Raw genomic sequence first — 21,771 nt, forward strand, 5'->3', positions numbered from 1 at the left:
AATTTAAACGATAATGGTTCTGTGTAATTGCAGGCTTAGGGAAGGAGATATCGGTGTACTGGGGCAAAGAAATCGATGCAGATGGAAGGAACCAGGATCTACATGCCAGCACTGACCAGGTCATGTAACAAAAAAATTTTTATTTTTATTATATATATATATATATACCGGTATATATATATATATATATATATACATATATAGCATATACATATATATATATATTTTTTTTTAAAATTATATATATATATATATATATATATATACACATAGTGAAATGGTCCATTCGCTTTAATAGTAGTAAAAATGAGGTAACGTCAGGCACCACTGTATATGCTTTTATTTTATTCATCCTTTTTATTCCCTTTATTGATTAGACATAAGGTGATTCTGTCATGATGGGACATTGAGGAATACGGGTAAAGGCAACATGTCCGCACACACATAGGCCCAGGGTTATCAATGTGTCCTGGAGAAAAACTGTAACCATAGTAACCCATCATGGCCCAGTCTAAGAAATGAAAGCTGAGCTGTGATTGGCTGCAGATTGATAGGTCTGGGCCATATACAATGGTGCTTTTAGACGGAGCGATAATTCGCCCGATTAACGATTTTGAATGAACGATTGTTTTTTTTTTTTTATAACGATCAGCGTTTAGACGGAACGATACATCGTACGGAAAAATGGTTTTGCGATCTCGAACATAGGTTGAATCGGTAAAAGACTGTTTAGATGGAACGATCTGCGAATTTTTTGCGAACGATCAACGACGATTTCTCGCTCGTCGCTTGACCGTTCACAGCGTTTACACGTACGATTATCGGTCAAATTCGATCGTTATCGTGCAAATTCGAACGATAATCGTTCCGTCTAAAAGCACCATAAGGCTTCCTGTGTGTAGGACAGGGATATCAGGATTTGCTGGATCAGATAGATCTTTCTAGCATGGGGCCCTATGGATGACACCCATCACATACATACATATATATATATATATATATATATATATATATATATATATATACACATATACAAAATGCGCCTTATTGATGTAAATGGCGCCTTTGACGCTATGGCCCCTAATCCACAGGCCGATTATATTTCGCATTATCATTAACAATAAACGACCGCTATTGCAAAAGACCCGAGATCGTTCACCCATTTACACGGAACGGTAATCGTTACTTATGATCGTTCTTGCGGTCGTCTTCGTCACTACTGAGAACGACGTCTTATTCAATGCGAACGATTTGCAACGATAAAAAAAAGGGCGAGGTCTTACTAAACGATCAATGATTTCTCGGTGGGTCGTTAATCGTTAACTGCTATTCAAACAAACGATTATCGTTTAGCTTCGAACGATTTAACGATAATCTGAACGATAATCGTCCCGTGGAATAGGGCCCTATGCGTGAGGTGACGGCTGACCTCCGGGCTCCCCCGCCAGGTGCCCTCATGCCTCAACACAGCGTGAAGAATAAATCACCGACTATAGGATGTGAAATAGTCGCACAGATCGGTTTAATACCGCTGGCTGAGTCTATAACGGCAAACCGCTTGCGCGACATTTTTCATTTGTACCGATACAAGGTCGCACCGCTCCCCCATCCCTCGCCCCGCCCACTCTCTCCGGTGTGCTCCGGCTTCACGTGACCCGCCGTGAGCCCCGCCCCCGCTGCGCTGTGATTGGACGCGTTGCCTTCTGTTTGTTGTGAGGGGACGGAGGCCGCCATCTTGTTCCCGGAGCTAGGAGCAGCGGTGCATTACCCGTTACCGGAGACGACTCGGTGACGTGTGTCCTCCATTACCGCTGCGGCGACACAGCACCGGGACCGGCGCCCGCTACGCTCCCCTCCTGCGGCGAGCGTCCGGTTTTCGTGGCTCTGGCGGGAGGATGAACGGAGGATAAATGGTGCCCAAACCGGACAGCGGCACCTTCCTCGTCCTCTTCCTGCTCGTGCTGACCCTGACCGAGCCGCTGCGGCCAGGTGAGTCCTCCGGGGGGCGCGGCCTATTACGATGGCGTGTGAGGTGCGGTAATCACCTGGGCAGGCCGCGCCGTGTGACTGAGGTGTACGGGGCTCACACCGAGGGCGGATGCTCGGCTCCCGGTAACATTGCCTCAAGGCGAAGGTCACCGACAGGAAGCAGTGAGCACCCCCTCCCCCTGCACTGCCACCCACAGCCGGGTAGTCGGGGTCGGCGCCTGTGTATTACTATATACGTCTATGGGGGAGATTGTCCTTCCTGCACGTCATGTAAAACCGCATTGCAATATAATTATCGTTTATAATGTGAACCTGCCCTAAGGCTTGTGCTATGGCAGTGGTCATACATAGAACACCTGCATATAATATTAGAGGGGACCCCTTGTGTCTGATGAAGGAAGCACTAGTCAGGCTGTATTATGGAGGGGGTTCCTAGGCATCTGGACTCCTCCTTAAAGGGGTTATCCAGCGCTACAAAAACATGGCCACTTTTCCTCCTACTGTTGTCTCCAGTTCAGGTGTGGTTTGCAATTAAGCTCCATTTACTTCAATGGAACTGAGTTTCAAACCCCGCCCAATCTGGAGACAAGAGAGGGGGAAAAGTGGCCATGTTTTTGTAGCGCTGGATAACCCCTTTAAAGCAGGAATGGGGATCCTTCGGCTCTCCAGCTGTTGTAAAACTACAATTCCCATCATGCCTGGACAGCCAAAGCTTCGCTTTGGCTGTCCAGGCATGATGGGAATTGTAGTTTTGCAACAGCTGGAGGGCTGAAGGATCCCAATCCCCTACCTTAAAGTGAATCTGGGACCCCCTGACTGCCTACTTAGCTGACAGTACCGATATCGGGGAAAGCATTCAGGACATAACTTTGTTTTCTGAGTCTACATTTTTTATTTTTTTATAAAAAGAAAACTTTTTGGGCTGTGAATTGTGTCAGAGGCGGAGCCTATTATTCGCTGATCCCTACTACCGCTACCCCTTACTGTGCTGTATGCCCCCGCAGCCACATACACACTGTATATAGCACAGTAAGGCAGATCGGCGCTAGTGTCCAGGAAATAGGCCCCGCCTCTTTGACACCATTCATGGTACAAATAAAGTTTTGGTTTTTAAATAAAAACACAGACAATAAAGATACTTTCTGACCGCTTTTACTTACATCTATCCAGTAGTGCGGTCAGTAGGGTCTATCAGGCAGGTCATGGACCAGACACTGCTTTTATGGTTTCCCCTATAATTAAAGTGGGAAGTTCACAAAAAAATTTCCTTCAAATCAACTGGTACCAGAGATTTGTAATTTACTTCTATTAAAAAAATAAAATAAAAAAATCCCTAGTCTTCCAGTACTTATCAGCTGCTATATGCCCTGCAGGAAGTGGTGTATTCTCTCTAGTCTGACACAGTGCTCTCTGCTGCTACCTCTGTCCATGTCAGAAACTGTCCAGACTAGTAGCAAATCCCCATAGAAAACCTCTCCTGCTCTGGACAGTTCCTGACATGGACAGAGGTGGCAGCAGAGAGCACCGTGTCAGACTGGGAAGAATAGACCACTTTCTGCAGGACATACAGCAGCTGATAAGTACTGGAAGACTGGAGTTTTTTTTTTTTATAGAAGTAAATAACAAATCTCTGGCACTTTCTAGCACCAGTTAATTTGAAAAAAAGAATATTTTGGTGAACAAACCCCTTTATGGATGAAGTAATAGAGAAGTGAAAGGTGTTCTTTGTTGGGGAAGCCACTTCTGTAATACAGATATTTCCTAATAGGGAAACCACAATAAAGTGTGGCATATAGAAAGAACTGCTGACGTTTTGAGCCAAAGCCAGGAGCCAATTTCCTGCCTTTGGCTCAAAAGCTGCAATGACAATTTTCCAGAAAAACTGCCATGTATGAAACCAGCATTAGGGCTCGTTCCCACTGAGCAAAAGCAGCTGAATTTCTGCGCTGAATCAGCGCTGAAATTTCAGCCGTTAAAATAGGTGCAGAGCTAATTTCCATTGTGTTGAATGGAAATTCTGCTCTGCAGTTCACACAGTGGAATTTCCGCACTGAACTAATCCGCTTTCCGCCAGAAGAATGAACATGTTCATTCTTCCGCTAGCGGAAGCCTATACAAATCAATGGGGCTCTGATTTTCTGTTTCAGCGCGGATTCAGCGCGGATTCAGCGCGGAATACAAGCGGAATACAAGCGGAAATTACTCGCTGAATCAGCGCGGAAATGGGGAAAAGGGGGGGGAGGAGGATTCTAGTATATGTTCTGGTATAGTCTAGTTTACTCACCAAATACTCGCTGAATTTCAGCGCTGAATGCATGCGGATTCAGCGCGGATTCCTCGAGTATTCCGCGCTGAATTTGTCAAGAGCTGATTACGAGCTGAACACTTTCCTAGCGGAATACGCAGGGATTCTGCTTGCATTCTGCTTATATTCTGCTCGGAATTCAGTGTCAGTTGATTTCAGGCGGAAATATTTCCTTGCGTAATCCGCTCCTTTTGCTCTGTGTGAACGTAGCCTTAAAGGAGAAGTCCAGGCAAAAAAAACAGAACGGGCAGGGGGTGGGGAGACCATAATAAACAACCTGTACTTATCTTTCTCATGCCTGTGCAGCGCCACTTCTGCCCAAGCCCCCCCCCCCACAGGGATTCTTCATCTCTCCCCTCCAGCTTACCTTACCCCCCCATCTGATGAATGTCCTGCTCAGCCAGTCAGTGACTCGGGTGGGACACCGCTTCAGTCACTGACCAGCTAAGTGGTAACTGTCTCCCACCCTTTCCTGCTGCGTTGTGACGTAGTATGAAATGGAGAAATGACATCTGGCGGGGTCCGGGGGCTCCGTCATGTGGGGACCAGTAAGTATTTTCTTATAATTGTAAGGTTGTTTCTTATGTCCCCCTTACCCCTGTTGGCCCTGGTTTTATGAATTATGCTGGACTTCTCCTTTAAGCCTTTGGCTGCCGTCACCACTGAATTAGCACATCCTCATACCAACGATTCAGAGGCCGTGGCTTTTACCGACTGCAACATGTAAATAATAAAACGGTAGGGATCAGTGTTATTACTGATTCTGGCTGCTGCGGCACAATGTCCACTGATAGGGTGTGTTCACACTATGGAACACGTGCAGAGACTTTAAGCGGATTGCGGACAGCGGTATTCGCCAGTGAATATCATTGAGTCAATGGGACGGGCGGAACTTCAAGCGGAGGTCGCGTGGCTGGATCCGCTTGAAGTCTCCGCGTGTAATCCGTTGTGTGAACGTACCTTTATATACAGCTGGCATCTTTTGTATATGAAGCAGAATCACCTCTTAAAGGGGTTATCAAGGCTTAGAAAAACATGGCCTCCCTCTTACTGAGAAGACACCAGTTTAGGTGTGAGGATGCAGTCTTTATGCTTTCCAATTTAAGGCTATGTTCACACAACGTAAGTTCCGTAGTAATCACGGCCGTTGTTGAAAATTGGCAACAACGGCCGTGATTACTATAGAACTTACATTGTGCTGCACCCGAGGGAATCCCGGCCGGAGTACATACTATACACTCCGGCCAGGATCCCCAGCGGTGCCGCAAAAAACGGACATGTCAGTGCACGCAATGGAGCGTGCAGCTCCGGATGCGCCTGCATCCGAATTCAGCAGTAGTGAAGATCATCCAACAGGTACTGCAGTACCGGCCGGGATGATCTTCTCTGACACCGGCCGTTCCGTGACCCGGCCAGTGTCTTACGCAGTGTGACCATGGCCTAAAGATGAAGACCAGTCCTTTCAGACTTTCTATGCCAGCCTGGCTCCTTGCACAAGCACTTTTAGTTACATTAGGGCTTGTGCATGAACTTCATCATGACAGGGTTTGTTCAGGCAGGGTCTGGGGTTGGATTGCTTCAAAATAATAACCTCCATGGCTCCCATGCCACCACCTTTGTGTTGTTGGTGTGACATTGCAGGCTCCCTCTACCAATCAGATGTTGCATCAACCTTTTGGGTATGTGCACACTACTAAATTCCGGCGGATCACCCACCGCGGATTCCCCCCCGCTTGCGGATGCACACATCTCCGCTAGTCCAGTAGGCTTCATTCTATGGTTTGCCAGATTCCGCTGTCCGCCCAAAGAATGAGCCCGCTCATTCTTCGGGTGGACAGGGGAATCTGGCAAACCATAGAATAAAGCCTATGGGACCAGCGGAAATGCGTGCGTCCTCAAGCAGGGGCGAGCTGCAGAATCCACGGCGGGTGATCTTCTTGGATTCCGTAGTGTGCACATACCCTTAGGCTGTTTTTCCCACATTTGCTTTTTTGTTGTTGCGTTTTTTTTTTTGTTTCCATAATCAGAATCTTTCTGGTCTCTATAATGTAATCAGTATTACCAGGTCTGTCAGATTGTTTATTCTATAGAATAACTTGCTGTCGTGATTTGTCATCTGCTGTCTATCAAGCATGAATTTTCTGTGGAGTTACCAAATGCAATTGTGGAAAAGAACAGTCCCATGAAAAAAACAAAAATCTCAGCCAGACAGGAGAGTGCGGGAACATAATAAAGGAAGAATACTTATATACTCACAGCGATGCCTTCCTAAATTTATATACCAGTCGCTGGCCTCCTGCAGCTCCTGCTCTGCTGCTGCAATGTCACGCACCCGGCTGATGGATTGCCCAAACAGCCAGTCACTGACTAGGGCAGCACAGCACTGCAGTCACTGACTGGGTGAGCGGGCAATCCCTCAGCCACACCGTGACATAGCAGCTGGAGGAGCTCGGTAAGTGACTTTCCCGGATGCCTGCCGAAAACAGCATTGGGTGGCTGTCTGAGGAACCTGAGAGCAGCGCAATAGGGGCAATTATACTTTTTGTTCCTGCACCCCCTTGCCTGCCTGTCATTTTTCTTTAAGGCCCAGATATATGGGTTGGGGAAGATTGTTCATGGCAAGTATAGGTATCACATTACTACTGTGCGAAATAGATTTTATTCCCATGCAGTTACACATTTATGGATGTGGCATATATTCTGCTTCTGAGCAGCCTAGGGATCGTCTTTTAAATATCAAGGATTAAATGTACAAATTGACCCACTTTCCAAGATAGACAGGAAAAGCCAATTAGGTCAGGACCCAGGCTAAAGCCCCATTTATTTTCCTCAAGACATTAGCTGGTTATGTATTCCTTTCAGAAGTCAGAATATCATCTTCTAACATACAGCAGGGATCTAAAAGCCTAGAGTGGTTATGTAGTTTGGCTAAACCCATTCATTAGAGTTTCTGTTATATATTAAAGGGAATCTATCATTAGGCTCATGCATACTAATCTGCTTATATACTAGTAGCCCATGACAACCCGTTAAGTGCACTTTTCAGATGTAAAATTGGTGGAGCCTTTCTGGATTCATAACGAAAAATTATAATTATGTAAATGAGCTACTGCGTATTGTGGGGGTGGGGCTGTCCCAAGTGCATTGTAATGGACACAGCTGTTATAACCCCTTTAGGACCGAGCCCATTGATGCACGGATGTCCGGGTCAAATTGATGCAATGTTCCTCCCCATCTTCTAAGAGTCATAGCGCTTTTATTTTTCCACCTACAGTGCAGGTTGAAGTGTCATTTTTTGCGCCATGATCTCTAGTTTTTATTAATATCATAAGAGAATATGGTCATATTTTCTTATTTTATTCTCAATTTTGTATATACCCTTGGTACAACTTTGTCCATTGACCTCAGGTACATTACAGTATAGAGAGCTCCACCATATTTTATTATTTTTATTAATATCATATTGGTGTAACAGAATTTTTTATTTTTTTTCTGATATATAAATCAACAATCTTTACCGTGCAGAAACAATAGTTACATTTTAATAGATTGGACAATTCCACACGCTGCGATATACAATGTGTTTGTTTATCATATTGTATATCAGTGTTAACGGCGATCTATGCATAGAGCCTGCCTGAGAGCAGACTCTATGCATGGATGGCCGATCCGACAGGACAGAGGTAAGTGATTTACCTAAACTTGTTGGTACAAGTGATTGGGACCCCCTGCAGCATGGCTGCAGGGGTCCTGATCACTCAGCGTTTAAGGGGTTAATGAGAGGCAGCTGCGGGATCCTCAGCCCCGGACACACTGATGTGTGCGGGACAGCTTTCACTGCAGTGGTCCCCCACGCATCAGTCAGCCCCTGAAGTCAGGAACGTAGATATACGCTCCTACTGCACGGGGTATGTGCAGTAGGAACGCATATCTACATAATACTGACATGAAGGGGTTAAGCAGGAAAGACATGAGTATTCAAAGAGGGATGGTGTTTGATTCGCTGGGTGGGCTGAACAGTGCACATGGGGGCCTGGGACCTTCCTCAGTGTACCATAGAAGCTCATTAGCATAATTAGCATAGCATTTTTAACTATAATTCCAGAAAGGCTCTGAGTTTTACATCCAAGAGGTGCTTTTGAATCAGGTTACCAAATGATGGAAGCAGGTCAGTATAAGTTACCCTAATGATAGTGCTAAGTCCAGCATGATACTGCAGTTTGTGCAAAAGAATTTTAAGGGTATATTCACACGAACAGGCTCGCAGCGAGATTCTCGCTGCGAGCCCGGCAGGTCCTGGCAGTTCCCGGCAGTTCCCATGCACTACATACTTGCTGCGGTCTAAACGACCGCAGCGAGTATGTAATTCTGCCGCCCTTAACCCCTTCTGCTCCCGGCCGGCTCCCCCGCTGTAAGCATACTTTACCTGTCCTCGCTGCACGGGTCCGGCGTCCTGCTCTCCCGTCCGGCCAATTAGTGTGTTGCCCAGCTGCAACCACTGATTGGCCGGACGGGAGAGCAGGACGCCGGACCCGTGCAGCGAGGAGAGGTAATGTATGCTTACAGCGGGGGAGCCGGCCGGGAGCAGAAGGGGTTAAGGGCGGCAGAATTACATACTCGCTGCGGTCGTTTAGACCGCAGCAAGTATGTAGTGTATGGGAACTGCCAGGACCTGCCGGGCTCGCAGCGAGAATCTCGCTGCGAGCCCGATCGTGTGAATATACCCTAATGGGGTTATCCAGTGTTGGAAAAAATGGCCTCTTTTTTGTAGAGACAGCACCACTCTTGACTCTTGTTAAAGAGGTTATCCAGCACTACAAAAACATGGCCACTTTCTTCCAGGGACAGCCCCACTGTTGTCTCCAGTCTGGCCGGGGTTTTGCTGCTCAGTTCCATTGAAGTAAATGGAGCTTAATTGCAAACCGCACCTGAACTGGAGACAAGAGGCGTGTTTTCTCTGAAAGAAAGTTTCCATTTTGTAACACTGGATAAACCCTTTAAGGTGCGGTTTGATATTAAGCTCTATTCACTTAAATGGAACTGAGCAGCAAAACCTATACCTAAACTGGAGGCAAGAGTGGTGCCATGTTTTTCTAATGCTGGATAACCTATCTTTTGTAATCTCTCTATTTTCACAGCAGCTGATATTCACTAGGTGTTTTATTTTTTCTTTCTTTTTCTCTAGTATGGTTCCTGGCATGAGTTTTTTTTTATTCTTTGTTTTAGTTTCTGTTTTTTAGTATTTTGCAGTTTAAGTGCCCTGAACTTAAAGAGGACCTGTCACCCCCCGTGCCGGGGTGACAGGCTCCCGACCCCCCGTTACAGCCCCCTATACTCACCTGATCCCGCCGGGTCCTGCTTCCTGATCCGGTCGGGTCACGGAGATATGAGCGCCCGAAGCCTGGTGCGCGCGCTCACAGGAGAGTCCGATGCCCATAGAGAATGACGGAGCGTTGGACTCCCCATTCATTCTCTATGGGCATCGGACTCTCCTGTGAGCGCGCACGCCGGGCTTCGGGCGCTCATATCTCTGTGACCCGACCTGATCAGGAAGCTGGACCCGGCGGGATCAGTTGAGTATACGGGGCTGTAACGGGTGGTCGGGAGCCTGTCACCCCGGCACGGGGGTGACAGGTCCTCTTTAAGTCACCAAAGGGTTCTGTGGTAACCTTAGTGTGGGTTAGCTTAAAGTGTCCCTGTCATTTATAAAAAAAACTTTTTATATGTCTAAAGTTTTAATTGGTCCTGGTTTGAGCATTCAATCCCATCCTGATCGTTAGAAAGAGCCAGGAGAAGTCCGTGCTACAGCATGATCCACTCCCTGCTCAGTCCCAGTAAGAAAAGACTGTCGCACGATCCACTCCCTGCTCAGTCCCAGTAAGAAAAGACTGTCTCATAGACTTTTATTATGAGCCCGACTTATCACGTGACACAGAGGCAAGAGAGGACCGCACTGAGCATGTTCTTCTCCTGGTTCGTTCTACCGATGGTGGCAGGATACACTGGAGAACTCCTGCAGGTACGCTGTCTCTTAGACCGTCTATAGACCGTGCTGTAATACACTTACAAGACCGTCAACGACGTTCCTGGGAATTCAGTCTACCGCCCATATCGGAAGAGACAACATACCTGCAGGATTTTTTCAGTATATCCTGCTGCAATCTCAGAATGATAGGCATGATTTAACAGCAGTACTTACAGCCACATTTTTCAGTCTGCATTTGGCCGTAGGGCCCTTTTATATGGGCCAAAAATCAGTAATGAGCTTGTTTGTTGGCTCAGGCTGATTGAACTTTTTTGTGCGGCCGTGTAAATTATCAGTTTTGGCCACACATCTCCCTGTCTAAAAAGGAGATGAGTGACCTATAACAATGCATTTAAATGCAACTCCTTGATTAATGGGGCATTCTAAAGGCATTGCTCTCGCTGATCGACACTTGTTTGCTGACTCCTACCAGGCCGTGTAAAAGAGAACGTAGAGTCTGTACATGTGGGAGACAGGGTACAGCGCAGAATTATAAGCCTTGTGTTCCATATTGAAGCACCCATTGAAATCAGTGAGAGCTTGGTGATGCATTCCGCCATGGTTGCTAGAGTTTATGCAGTACAGCGCTGTACCCAGGTGAGGTTTTTGGCTGTGTGCACACACCCTTGGACAGAGCTTGCTGTAGTTTTCAACACTTTTGTGAGCCAAGTTCACAAGTGAAAAGAGAGAAGTATAAGGGATGGTTCAAATGGGCCAAATTTACTGCAGAAAATTTTAGCAGCACATTTGCAAGGATTCCACAAAATTAAAGGGAACCGGTAACAATAAAAAATGCTACCCTAGTTATCAGCATCGTGTTATAGATCAGAAGGAGCTGTGCGGATTGATATATATCTTTATGGGAAAAAATTTAGTATAACTTGTAATGTATTGATTGAAATCTCTGATGTTTCCATGGTAAAGAGTCCAGTTCATTGAGTGACACCGCCCACTGGACTCCTTAACACAGAATGGTCAGGGATTTCAATCCACATGTGACAAGTTATACTGAATCTTTTCCCACAAAGTTATATATCAATCTGCTCAGTTCCTCTGCCTCTATAACATGAGGCCAGTTAGGGTGCGTTTACACAGAAAGATTTATCTGACAGATGATAGATCTGAGTCTTTCCTTTATGACATGATCCCTGTTTATAGTCTGTTCCTGGTTTTGGCTTCAAAGATCTGTCAGATAAATCTGTCTGTGTAAACGCATCATTAGATAACATTATCTTGGTGACAGGTTCCCTTCAAATTGCTGCTTTGACATTGCCTGTGGTTTATGCAGGAAAAAAAAAAAAGAATAATTGATTTTGGATAAAAAAGAAAGCTAATGTGGGAATCCCTTCTTACCTTGGGAACTGTGCCATTGCAAGTTATTACTCCTAGTTGCATAGTCCATCGTTGTTGTGTATGTTCATGACTATTTCTCACAATTTTTATTATTGCGGTGGTTTGGCACAGACTGGAGTGTCAGATGTAAATATACCCTTATTATTCCACCCCAACACAGGAGCAGATTCCATCAGCAGAAAGCAGAAGCGTTTTGTTGCTCTTGAGGTATCTGCACCATCAGTAGGAATATAAACCCTGGGCAGTGAGTTGGAAAATTGTACATGCATCCAAGATTTTACAGAACACTTTGCTCACATTGCATTGTGTGTAGCAGAAAGTTTGAACAAATTGGAGTGGACGAGTATAATGCTGACAGCGTCTGTGAACTGTCAGCGATAATGCGCAGCCAGTCAGATGGGATCCCGTTGCTGGTTGACCTTCTACTTCAGCTTGTTTCTGAACTGAAAGATGACAGAATGCAGAGCTGTTCATATATACGGTACCTTTCAGCTGTATAGACTGTCCCGGTCTTCCTCGTTTGTGCTGTTTCCAGAGATTGATAGTGGTGTGCAGCACATAATGTGCTAAATGCGGGGAATTACATCCTTTAGTCCCGTCTGCAGAGTGTGGTTGTTTTAGGCTTATCGCCCCTGTCACACTGTATATTTTATGCACACAACTAATGGTCCTTTTACACGGAGCGATAATTCGCCCAATCGATCGTTTAACGATTTTGAGGCAATGATTTTATATTTATCAGCGTTTAGACGAAGAGATAAATCTTTTGTAAATCGGTGAAAGACTGTTTACACAAGACGATTTGCGAATTTTTACCGAACGACCATTTGAGAACATGTTAAAAGACCAAAATGAATAATTTCTCGCTTGTCGCTTGATTGTTCGTTGTCTTTACACTAGGCGATTATTGCTCAAATGCGATCGTTATCGAGAAAATTCGAACGATAATCATTCCGTGTAAATGCACCATAACCCTTGCCTTCATTGGTGTTTTCATGGGGTTCATATTACTTTAGGAAGGCCTCCCATATTGAACTACTAGTTGTTTTGTCTCTTAAATTTAGACACAGTGATGCGTCCATAATATTGATGACATATGACCATGGATGTTACATCACTGTTGACAGCAATAATTCATTTATGCACAAGCATCCTTTTATAGACAAACCACATGTCTATTTTATGTAACCAGATACGGACTTTCACATAATTGCTGGCGGAGACCAGGGAACCAGCGGTAATGAAATATCTAATTACATGTTTGTACATTTATTATAGGGCTGCCATCTTGTCTGAGCTGTTTTTAACAGCATTTAGTGATATGTTTTACAGCTAGCTCGATGCACATGGGCAGAAATAAACAGGAGCTGCCCCACAGATGGGAATGGGAAAGGGTTTTAGGTATGCTTTGTGACCTTTGCAGTGGTTATTCCATGGAGAAGGAGTCTTCTATTGTCTTCTCTTTCTACTGGTATTCCAAGATAGAATAACTTGTCGGAACCTCCCACGATCTCTTACTTGTCCCCATAACTCTTTCCAGCAGCCTCCTCCTCCTCACATATAGAACAGGAAGTCTCAACATAGTGTTAGGATTAGTGGTTAGAATGAAAACTGCAAGATAATTAGTATTATTTTGAGATCTAGATTGTATTTAGCATCATTGGATCCCTGCAAACAAGAAAGCTTGTTAAAGCCCCTTTCCCTTTAAATCACAGGTTCTGTTCATTAGATAGTTATAATTCGTTAGAATTCTTTTGGTGCTGTCTTTGGGTTGGAATAACATTTTTTATGGTGCAGCAGTGATGTCAGTGTGGCGGGGCACACAGGATTTGTGCCCTAGGCCTGCCACTCATCTTGGTTGTTCTTCTCCGCCCCCCCCCCCCCCCCCCCAGTTTCCAGTTCGGCCCCTGGTCCAGATCTCTGCTGTATAACGCTGGTTACTTGGGCATGCACCATAGTGATTCTAGAAGGCACAGGATGGTACTAGAAACCAGGTGGACAGAGAAGCAGAATCAAGAGGTGATGCAGAGTTAGGATGCAAATGCCCAAGCCCTGTCTCATTGACACTGCTGCAACAGATCCAGGAAGCAATTTAGTTAAAGGAGAAGTCCAGTGAAAACTTTTAAATTATTGTATCGGGTCGTGACATGATGTCACGACCCGACTCCCAGAGCTGTGCGGGCTGTGGCTGCTGGAGAGGATGATGGCAGAGGGATGCTCAGTGTCCCTCCAGTGCCCTGTGTCCCTCAGTGTCCCCCTGCCATCATCCTCTCCAGCAGCCACAGCCCGCACAGCTCTGGGAGTCGGGGCGGGACATCACCATGTTATCCATCACCATGGTATCCAGGAAGTGACATCACCATGTTATCCAGGAAGTGACATCACCATAGTAAGTGCAGGGAAAAAAGCACTTTATAAGCATTTCCAGTAATAAGTGTATATTGGTGATTTGTATAATACAATACTTTAATAAAAATTTTCACTGGACTTCTCCTTTAATCTAGCGGGCAGTACTAGTGGTGGGGGTCAAAGGGTGCAGATTAGCTTTAATGTATAAAGCATCTGCTTCACCAGGACATTTCAGAGAATGATGCACGTCCCTCCTCTAGGACATTACTTGTAGATATGCCATACGTGTCTGTAAGGGTGATATTTGTGGACCTCTCATCAATGCCCATTCAATGGGTTAAGCTTCAAATCTGGCTCTTAGAAACAGATTTTGGGAACTGTGTATTGCGCCTGGCAGCTCTGTCTGTCAACTTCTCTTAGCCAGCCAATCTGGAGGACCGTCAGTGCTCCTGGCAGTGGCTGAGAGCAGCAATGGACTGACGGGCAGCAGATCGCAGTGCTCATCCCAAATTTTTGTTATTATCTGGATATCTATCGCCTTGTTGTACATGTCCCATAAAAACACTTTTACACCTCCCCAATTTCTTTCATTGTCTCTTTTTGCAACAATGATGGCTAAGATTACATTCACATGTACAGTGTCCACAGCATGTTTGATTCTGCATGCTTTTGGCTTTACTCCTTATTTATGTTTGAAACTTGTTACAAGACACCATCAAAAAATGTGCAGCTGAAATCAGTGTGTGTCAATGTACCCTTACAGTTGTTTGTGATGTGAATTAGTCCCTGACCATTCCTCTTGGCAAAGCCTCCAGATCCTGTAAGTTCTTTGGTTGTATAGCATCATATGCATGTATTGAGGTCAGGAGACTGTGGTGGGAACACCAGATTCTGCACATTCTCCTAAATGTTTGATGTTGGACTATTCAAAATTATTTTGATCTGAAAATAAGGCCAGGGGCTGAGATGGTGCTGGTGCTCCTGTCCCAGATCTCCCCGCTGATCAGCACTTTCTGGTCCTATTTTGCCCATGCTGGGGCGCCTGTTGAGAAGGGAACCTGGAAGTGCCAAGCAATGGAGACTGGGTAGGGGGTCAGGCATTGCAAATCTACATGGTGGTAAAACACATGAATTTTTTCTTCAATATCAAAATAGAATAGAAAAAAAATAAAAATAAAAACTAAGTGAACCTAAAACCTCCTGAAGATGATATGAAAACCATTTAATATCTGGTTGCAATGGCACCTGTTAAGAGATGGGATATACTATGCAGCTAGTGAACAGTTTGTTCTTAGGCTACGTTCACACGGAGCAAAAGTGGTGCTCATAATGACAGTCTATGGGAGGCTCACGTGCCTTCTCTCTCTGCGCCCTTAGACCCATTGATTCACTTGGGGAGTAAAGGCAAGCCCATCTGGGCAGTTTATACAGAAGAGCTACTGTAGTACAAGAATAAAATCTGCCTGGTCTGATAAATCAGTTTCTTTGGAGGTTTAGGTGCATCACCTACATTTTGTTGCAGACTAAGTACACACCTTCCCAGCAATGGTATTCTCTGCTGGTAGTGGCCTCTTTCAGCAGGGTAAGGCTATATTCACGCGTCCGTTGTTCTGCACGCAATTGCGGACAGAACATAGAACCTCTGGTATTCAATGGCCCTGTTCACATGTCCGTACGGGGCCGCGATCCGTGCCGCAAAAAAAAAGGACAAGCTGTAATGCAGACCGCATTTTGCGGCATGGATCGCTAGGTTAATGAAGTGTGAATGTAGTGCTCCATGAAGCACGGAGCACTACAGATGCACATTCGTAGTGCGAATCCGCGGTCACGGGCTGCACTACGGTTGTGTGTGAATGTAGCTTAACGCTTCCCATTGTCCTGCAAAAATTGTTCAGAAATGGTTTGCGAAACATAACAAAGTGATGGCTATTGGCTTAGCCTCCAGATTTTCCAGTTTTCAATCCATTTACGTATTTGTGGGACTGAAAAAAACAGTCTGACCCACAGGATAGCTAGCCGATTGCTGGGGGTTTTGACCATGGGGGGGCTGCTGCTATTTCAGGGGGCCCTGCTATCTCAGTTTTTTGTTTGAGCGGAGCATGGGCTCCATTCGTTCTCTATGCGGGCTCCATAGTAGTAGTGGGACTCGTTTCTCAATGCTAAGGAGAGACTGAAGTCCCCATTCTCAAGTTTGCAGGTGCCCCAGGGGTCAGATTAGCTTTAACAAGCTTCATCAGTAATGTTAATCGCTTAGAAAAACCTACGCAGTCAAAATTGCTGACTAGTTTAATTTCCATGGCATGTTCTGTACACAGCTCAGAAGAGCCACAAATATTAGCTTTACACTTAGTCATCTCCACGCTGGACTGGCCCTGTGGATCCTAAGTAGAGAGTTCTGTTCTATAAACTCCATAAGAAAATGAGATTGCTAATCTTGATGACCTCCTTCAAATTTCATGCAACTTTTTTTTTTTTTTTTTTTTTCCTGAAGAAGCAGAATAGAAATTTTTGGTTAGCGGATGTCATATTGGTTTAGCTGTAGCTTTCGTTTTCCTCCTTTAAATAAAATCTATTTTCCCCCTTTATCAGATGATAACATGCAATCTAAATAACACTTCTGTATTATACAATGTTCTCTACTTCTCAAGGTCATAATTTTTTTTTGGTAAGTGTTTTTTAAATTTTAAATTTCAGGTCCTCAAGTAGTTCTCGCAAGACTGCAATCAGGTGAGCATGCTTTCTAGTGTTGGTAGTGAGTAGTCTGAGAGTGTGTTCTGTTTTGGTCAGTAGCCTAACTATCACTAATCAAATACCATAATTTAACAATCACTGGTTTCCCGATAAGGTCGTGTTCACACATTGTGATTTTGGTAATAGTGCTGTTTGAATTGTGATTTGTGCAGTTGCGGTAACTGCACTATTTTTGCAACACTGACAGCAGAAATGTAATGTCAGCCGTCTTAAGACCATGGCTCCACACAGCGAATTCGTTTGGATATTGAGTTGCAGGTTTTCAATGCAGAAAATGCATGTTTAAGGGGATGTCCAGTGTGAATTGCTAATTTATCATTCTGCCAGCGCTATGGGGAACATAACAGAGGTGCATACTTACCTGTCCTGCTCTACCACAGCTGCTGGTTCCCAGGCCACCCGGTGTCTGCGAATAGGGAATGACCGCTCAGCATAGAGATCTATTCTGTTATTGTGTCTATGTTGCGTGGTCATTTCCTGTCCTTTATTTTACAGTGTGAACATAGCCTTAAAGGGAACCTGTCATCCCCCGTTCCGGGGCAGAGCCCAGCCGACCCCCCGATGGAGACCCTCATACTTACTCCGTGCACGAAGTCCCGCTCCTGGACCCGCTTCCGCCGCTGAGATAACACAGTCGGGAACCCAGCACGTGTGCATCAGAGATGAGTGCGACGCTTATAGAGAATGACGGCTCCATTCATTCTCTGAGCGTCAGAATCATCTCTGATGCGCGCCTGCGTTGGGCTTCCGACAGTGATATCTTGGCAACGGGGGCAGGTCCAGGAGCGGGACTTCATGCATGGGGTAAGTATAAGGGTATCTAGCGGGGGGTCGGCCGGGCTCTGCCGCCGCACAGAGGGTGACGGGTCCTCTTTATTGTAAGAATAAATAAATATATGTGTGTATAATATCAGTGGGTGAATTTACTAAGCGTATACAAATTTGTCTGTCAAGTTGTCCCAAATTTCATCATTGCTCAAATATTTGCAACTTTTTGTTTCTTTAGAAATTAGAAGTGCGTTAATGACTACAATTATTCTTTGGCCAGTAAGGATTGTTTAAATAATGCAACTTTTTAAAAGTTAATAAATTTTTTTTGCACACTTACCCTCAACAGGAAAGTCCAAGCTCTTGTTGTTCTCATAGACACCGAAAGCTTAGTTAAAGGGATACTTCAGAGAATTTTTTTTTTTTTCTGACACTAGTTGATTTGAAGAAGTTATACAAATTTTTAAATGGAAGTAATTAACAAATCATTTTAACCTTTTTACCATATACTTAAAAACCACCGATTCACTAAACATGATGTAACTGATAAACTGGTTGGTTTTGAGTTACTAGCATAAGCACGAAAGGCCTTTTGTTAGGCAATGATTGGCTGAGTGGCCTGTTTATTAGGAGACGAGTGTGGCAGCTGTGGTGAGTGGGGAACAGGCAAAAGGACACAGTAACATGTCAATTCTTTGAGTGGAGGCGCGTGAGGAAAGCGGGTGTCCGAGCGAAGTCTGCAGCTGCGGCTCTGTGCGGAATTACGCCCATTTTACTTAGTTTGAACAGACCCTAGTGGTTGTAACAGACGTCCTGATGTGCCAATCTGCTAGATTGGCGCTTGCTTACAGAGCCTATTATACGACTCTATTATGATGTGGTAAGGGGTGCACGGACATTGTTAGCGATGTCAGTGCAGCCCCTGCTTTTTATAGAAAATAATAAAAAATAATAATTAGGTTTTATAACATGCTGAAAAGACAACGATCGCCGATGGTCAGCTCCTCGGCTTATCGTTGTCTTTATTACACAGGGCGATATCTGCCCAAATCAGACTGGCTGGACAGATAATCGTCCCGTGAAGAGATGAGCGAACCAGTTTCGGGTTCGAGTCCATCCGAACCCGAACGTTCGGTATTTGATTAGCTGTTGCTGCTGAACTTGGATAAAGCTCTAAGGTTGTCTGGAACACATGGATACAGCCAATGACTATATCCATGTTTTCCACATAGCCTTAGGGCTTTATCCAAGTTCAGCAGCCACCGCTAATCAAATGCCGAAAGTTCAGGTTCGGATGGACTCGAGCATGCTCCAGGTTCGTTCATCTCTAATCCCGTGTAATAGGATCCTAAGGGCCCTTTTCTAGTGATTGGGGGGATTATTGTTCCTACGAACCTTTGTTCCCAAATGTTACCCAATAGTCAGCCTACCAATAAGCATGGTACACTGAACATGTCTTTCACGTAAACATTAAAATGATTGGTTGCTGGCGTCATGGCTCCCTATGGGGACGAGGAGGGATTTGAACATGAGATCTCCAAAGTAAAAAGAAAATAAATAAGCACCAGTTTAGCATTGCAGTGTCGCCAGTCAGAGCTCATCATTAGTACTGCACCAAGTGGTATTAATGTGTTAAAGAAAATTATATTTACCACAATTACCATTAATAGGTTGTGATTTACATATTCAGATTGTCTTGTGAAGACAACGCTTTTTCAATGGTAGCGCCATAGATCAGCTGCAAGGAAATGAAAACTTTACATGTCTTTCAGTGAATGTCTTTGCTCTGGCTCATGTAGTGCTCTATGGCAGCAACTTTTAGGCCAGGTTCACATAGGGTGCTTTTTCCACAGGTTTATACAGGTTTGTAAACTACTACTTTAAAAAAAAAAAATCCAGTCTTCCAGTACTTATCAGCTGCTGTTTACCCTGCAGGAAGTGGTGTATGCATTCCAGTCTGACACAGTGCTCTCTGCTGCCACCCCTTGTCCGTGACAGGAACCGTCCAGAGCAGTGGCAAAACGCCAAGGAAAACCTCTCCTGCTCTGGACAGTTAGGAACAGCAGAGGTGGCAGCAGAGAGAACGGTGTCAGACTGGAAAGAATATGTCACTTCCTGCAGGACATACAGCAGCTGATAAGTAGAGAACATCTCCATTTTTAAACTAAAGTAAACTTTCTAGCACCAGTTGTTGGAATTTTAATATCCTGCTTCTGCATCCTCAATAGACCTTTTAATAAACCTTTCTAGCCTCCACACCTAGTAGTCTGCTTATAGCAGTGTTCATGGTGTCATATGTGCTTCCTCTCACTAATCTGCTTTTATTGCTGGCACAGGATGCTACACTTCCTTATCGTCCAGCAGGGGCAGAAAGATGGGGATTGTCCTTGAAGGGAACCTGGTGCCACTCTTGGCCTGTCTGTTTTAGTAAATACTTTTATTACCCATGAAATAATTCAGGAACATCTTTTTTTATGGTACAGAATTGCATGTATTTGCTAAAACAGATTCTGGTGACTGGTCCACTTTAACTGCTTTACAGATAGGCAGACTAGATTTGTGTTCACACCACTGGCATCATGGCTGTCCAAATGGTGACCGACAGACCCTATTGAGTTTATCCCACAGAGCTGCTGAATTCAGATGTGAACACAGCCTAAGCCCCTTCTTCCATTTGATATAGTACCCCCCCCCCAACTTAAACAAGCATAACGAAAAAATGTTTAATTTATCAGATCAGGAGAGCGAGTGGGAAGAGACGCCTCTTATTCTGTGTCTATGGGTCCTTCTTGCTCATATAGACGTGCGTTATGCGGCTATCTCAGTCACGTGACACAGAATGCGCTGAGCACTGGTGTCTCCCAAATCGTTCTCCAGATGAGTCACTGAGTCCCCCCCGGGCTGCAGGCTGACTGGTGGGGCCCTTTACCCCGGGCTGAGTGGATTGGAATGGAGTGGATGCTTGTAGCTGCAAATAAAGGGACTGTAAGAGCTTACAGCGCATGGTTTTTACAACCATACTAATTAAGAATAAATGTATGATTTTATAAATGTGTGTGTATTAAAAACAGGCATCATTATTTAGTGTTGGTTTTCGAGTGCTGTACTAATATAAATTAATTTGCATCACCTAAAGTGTTCTTTTATAAAACCTGATATATAGCCAATAGAGTTGGCCTCATGTATGTATGTATGTATGTATGTATGTGTGTGTATATATATATATATATATATATATATATATATATATATATATATATATATATATATATATCCAAAATCTAGTCCACAGCACTCGTTCTCAATGAAAAAAGTGTGTAAATTTATTCCATCATATCAAACACAACAAGGTGCAGCACACAGTATACCAAGTACGACGTTTCAGCGAACAGATTTCGCCATCTTCAAGCACCCTACCTTACCCTATCCTTGGTCGGGACCGATCCGCTGGCACCAAGACTATTCGTTTTGTGGAGTGCTGCTGAATTAACTACAACATATATATATATATATATATATATATATATATATATATATATATATATATATATATATATATATATATATATATATTTTATTTATTTAAAGCACGTAATCAATACAAAATGCCACTTTTTATGTTTTTTTATTTTTTTATTCTTATTTTCCAGAGCTACGCTGTACACATGTGCAGTTCGCATGCCACAGTGGAGCGATCCAGTGCATTCCCTTGCAGTGGCAATGTGATGGTTGGCCAACCTGTGAGGATGAGAGTGATGAGGTTAACTGTCCGGGTAAGTACATGGACCGCCCTACTCGCTGACGGAAATGTTTGGTGGCATATCATTAATTCTGGGGACAATTATGTTCCTGTTTTTGGGTTAGGCTAGGTTCACACTGCTTTTTCAGCATCTGTTTAACGCATCAGTTTTTTGCAAAAGACGCATGAAAAACGGATTGCAAAAAACGGATTCATTTGTGTGCATCCGTTTTTCCATTGACTTCCATTATAAAAAAAACGGATCCGTTTTTTTTGGCGGACCAAAACACGTTGCTGACCCTATTTTTTTGGACGTTAAAAAAAACGGATCCGTTAAACGGATGCTGAAAACGCAGTGTGAACCTAGCCTTAGACTACTGGGCCCTCCAATGATCAGCTTATTATCCTTTATCCTGTGGGTAGAGAAAAATCTAATTTAGACGTGAATACATGTTTAATATATTGTCAGGTTATAATGACTTAGGCCTCATT

General features: G+C 44.3%; 1 protein-coding gene across 2 annotated transcripts in view; it reads left to right on the top strand.

Annotated features, from left to right (window-relative positions):
- Positions 1-1,687: 1,687 nt before the first annotated feature.
- DGCR2 (DiGeorge syndrome critical region gene 2) overlaps positions 1,688-21,771 on the top strand; it is a 36,288-nt gene continuing 16,204 nt past the window's right edge. Inside the window, exons 1-3 of one of the 2 annotated variants that reach the window (XM_069961123.1) lie at positions 1,688-1,989; positions 16,716-16,748; positions 21,191-21,313. In XM_069961123.1, the coding sequence (XP_069817224.1) occupies positions 1,911-1,989; positions 16,716-16,748; positions 21,191-21,313 (235 nt within the window). In that variant the 5' untranslated portion in view covers positions 1,688-1,910. The remainder of the gene's footprint in view (positions 1,990-16,715; positions 16,749-21,190; positions 21,314-21,771) is intronic. The other variant, XM_069961124.1, reaches the window with a different exon arrangement.

This window comes from Dendropsophus ebraccatus, chromosome 3 (genome assembly GCF_027789765.1).
Source record: "Dendropsophus ebraccatus isolate aDenEbr1 chromosome 3, aDenEbr1.pat, whole genome shotgun sequence".
Taxonomy (NCBI): Eukaryota; Metazoa; Chordata; class Amphibia; order Anura; family Hylidae; genus Dendropsophus; species Dendropsophus ebraccatus.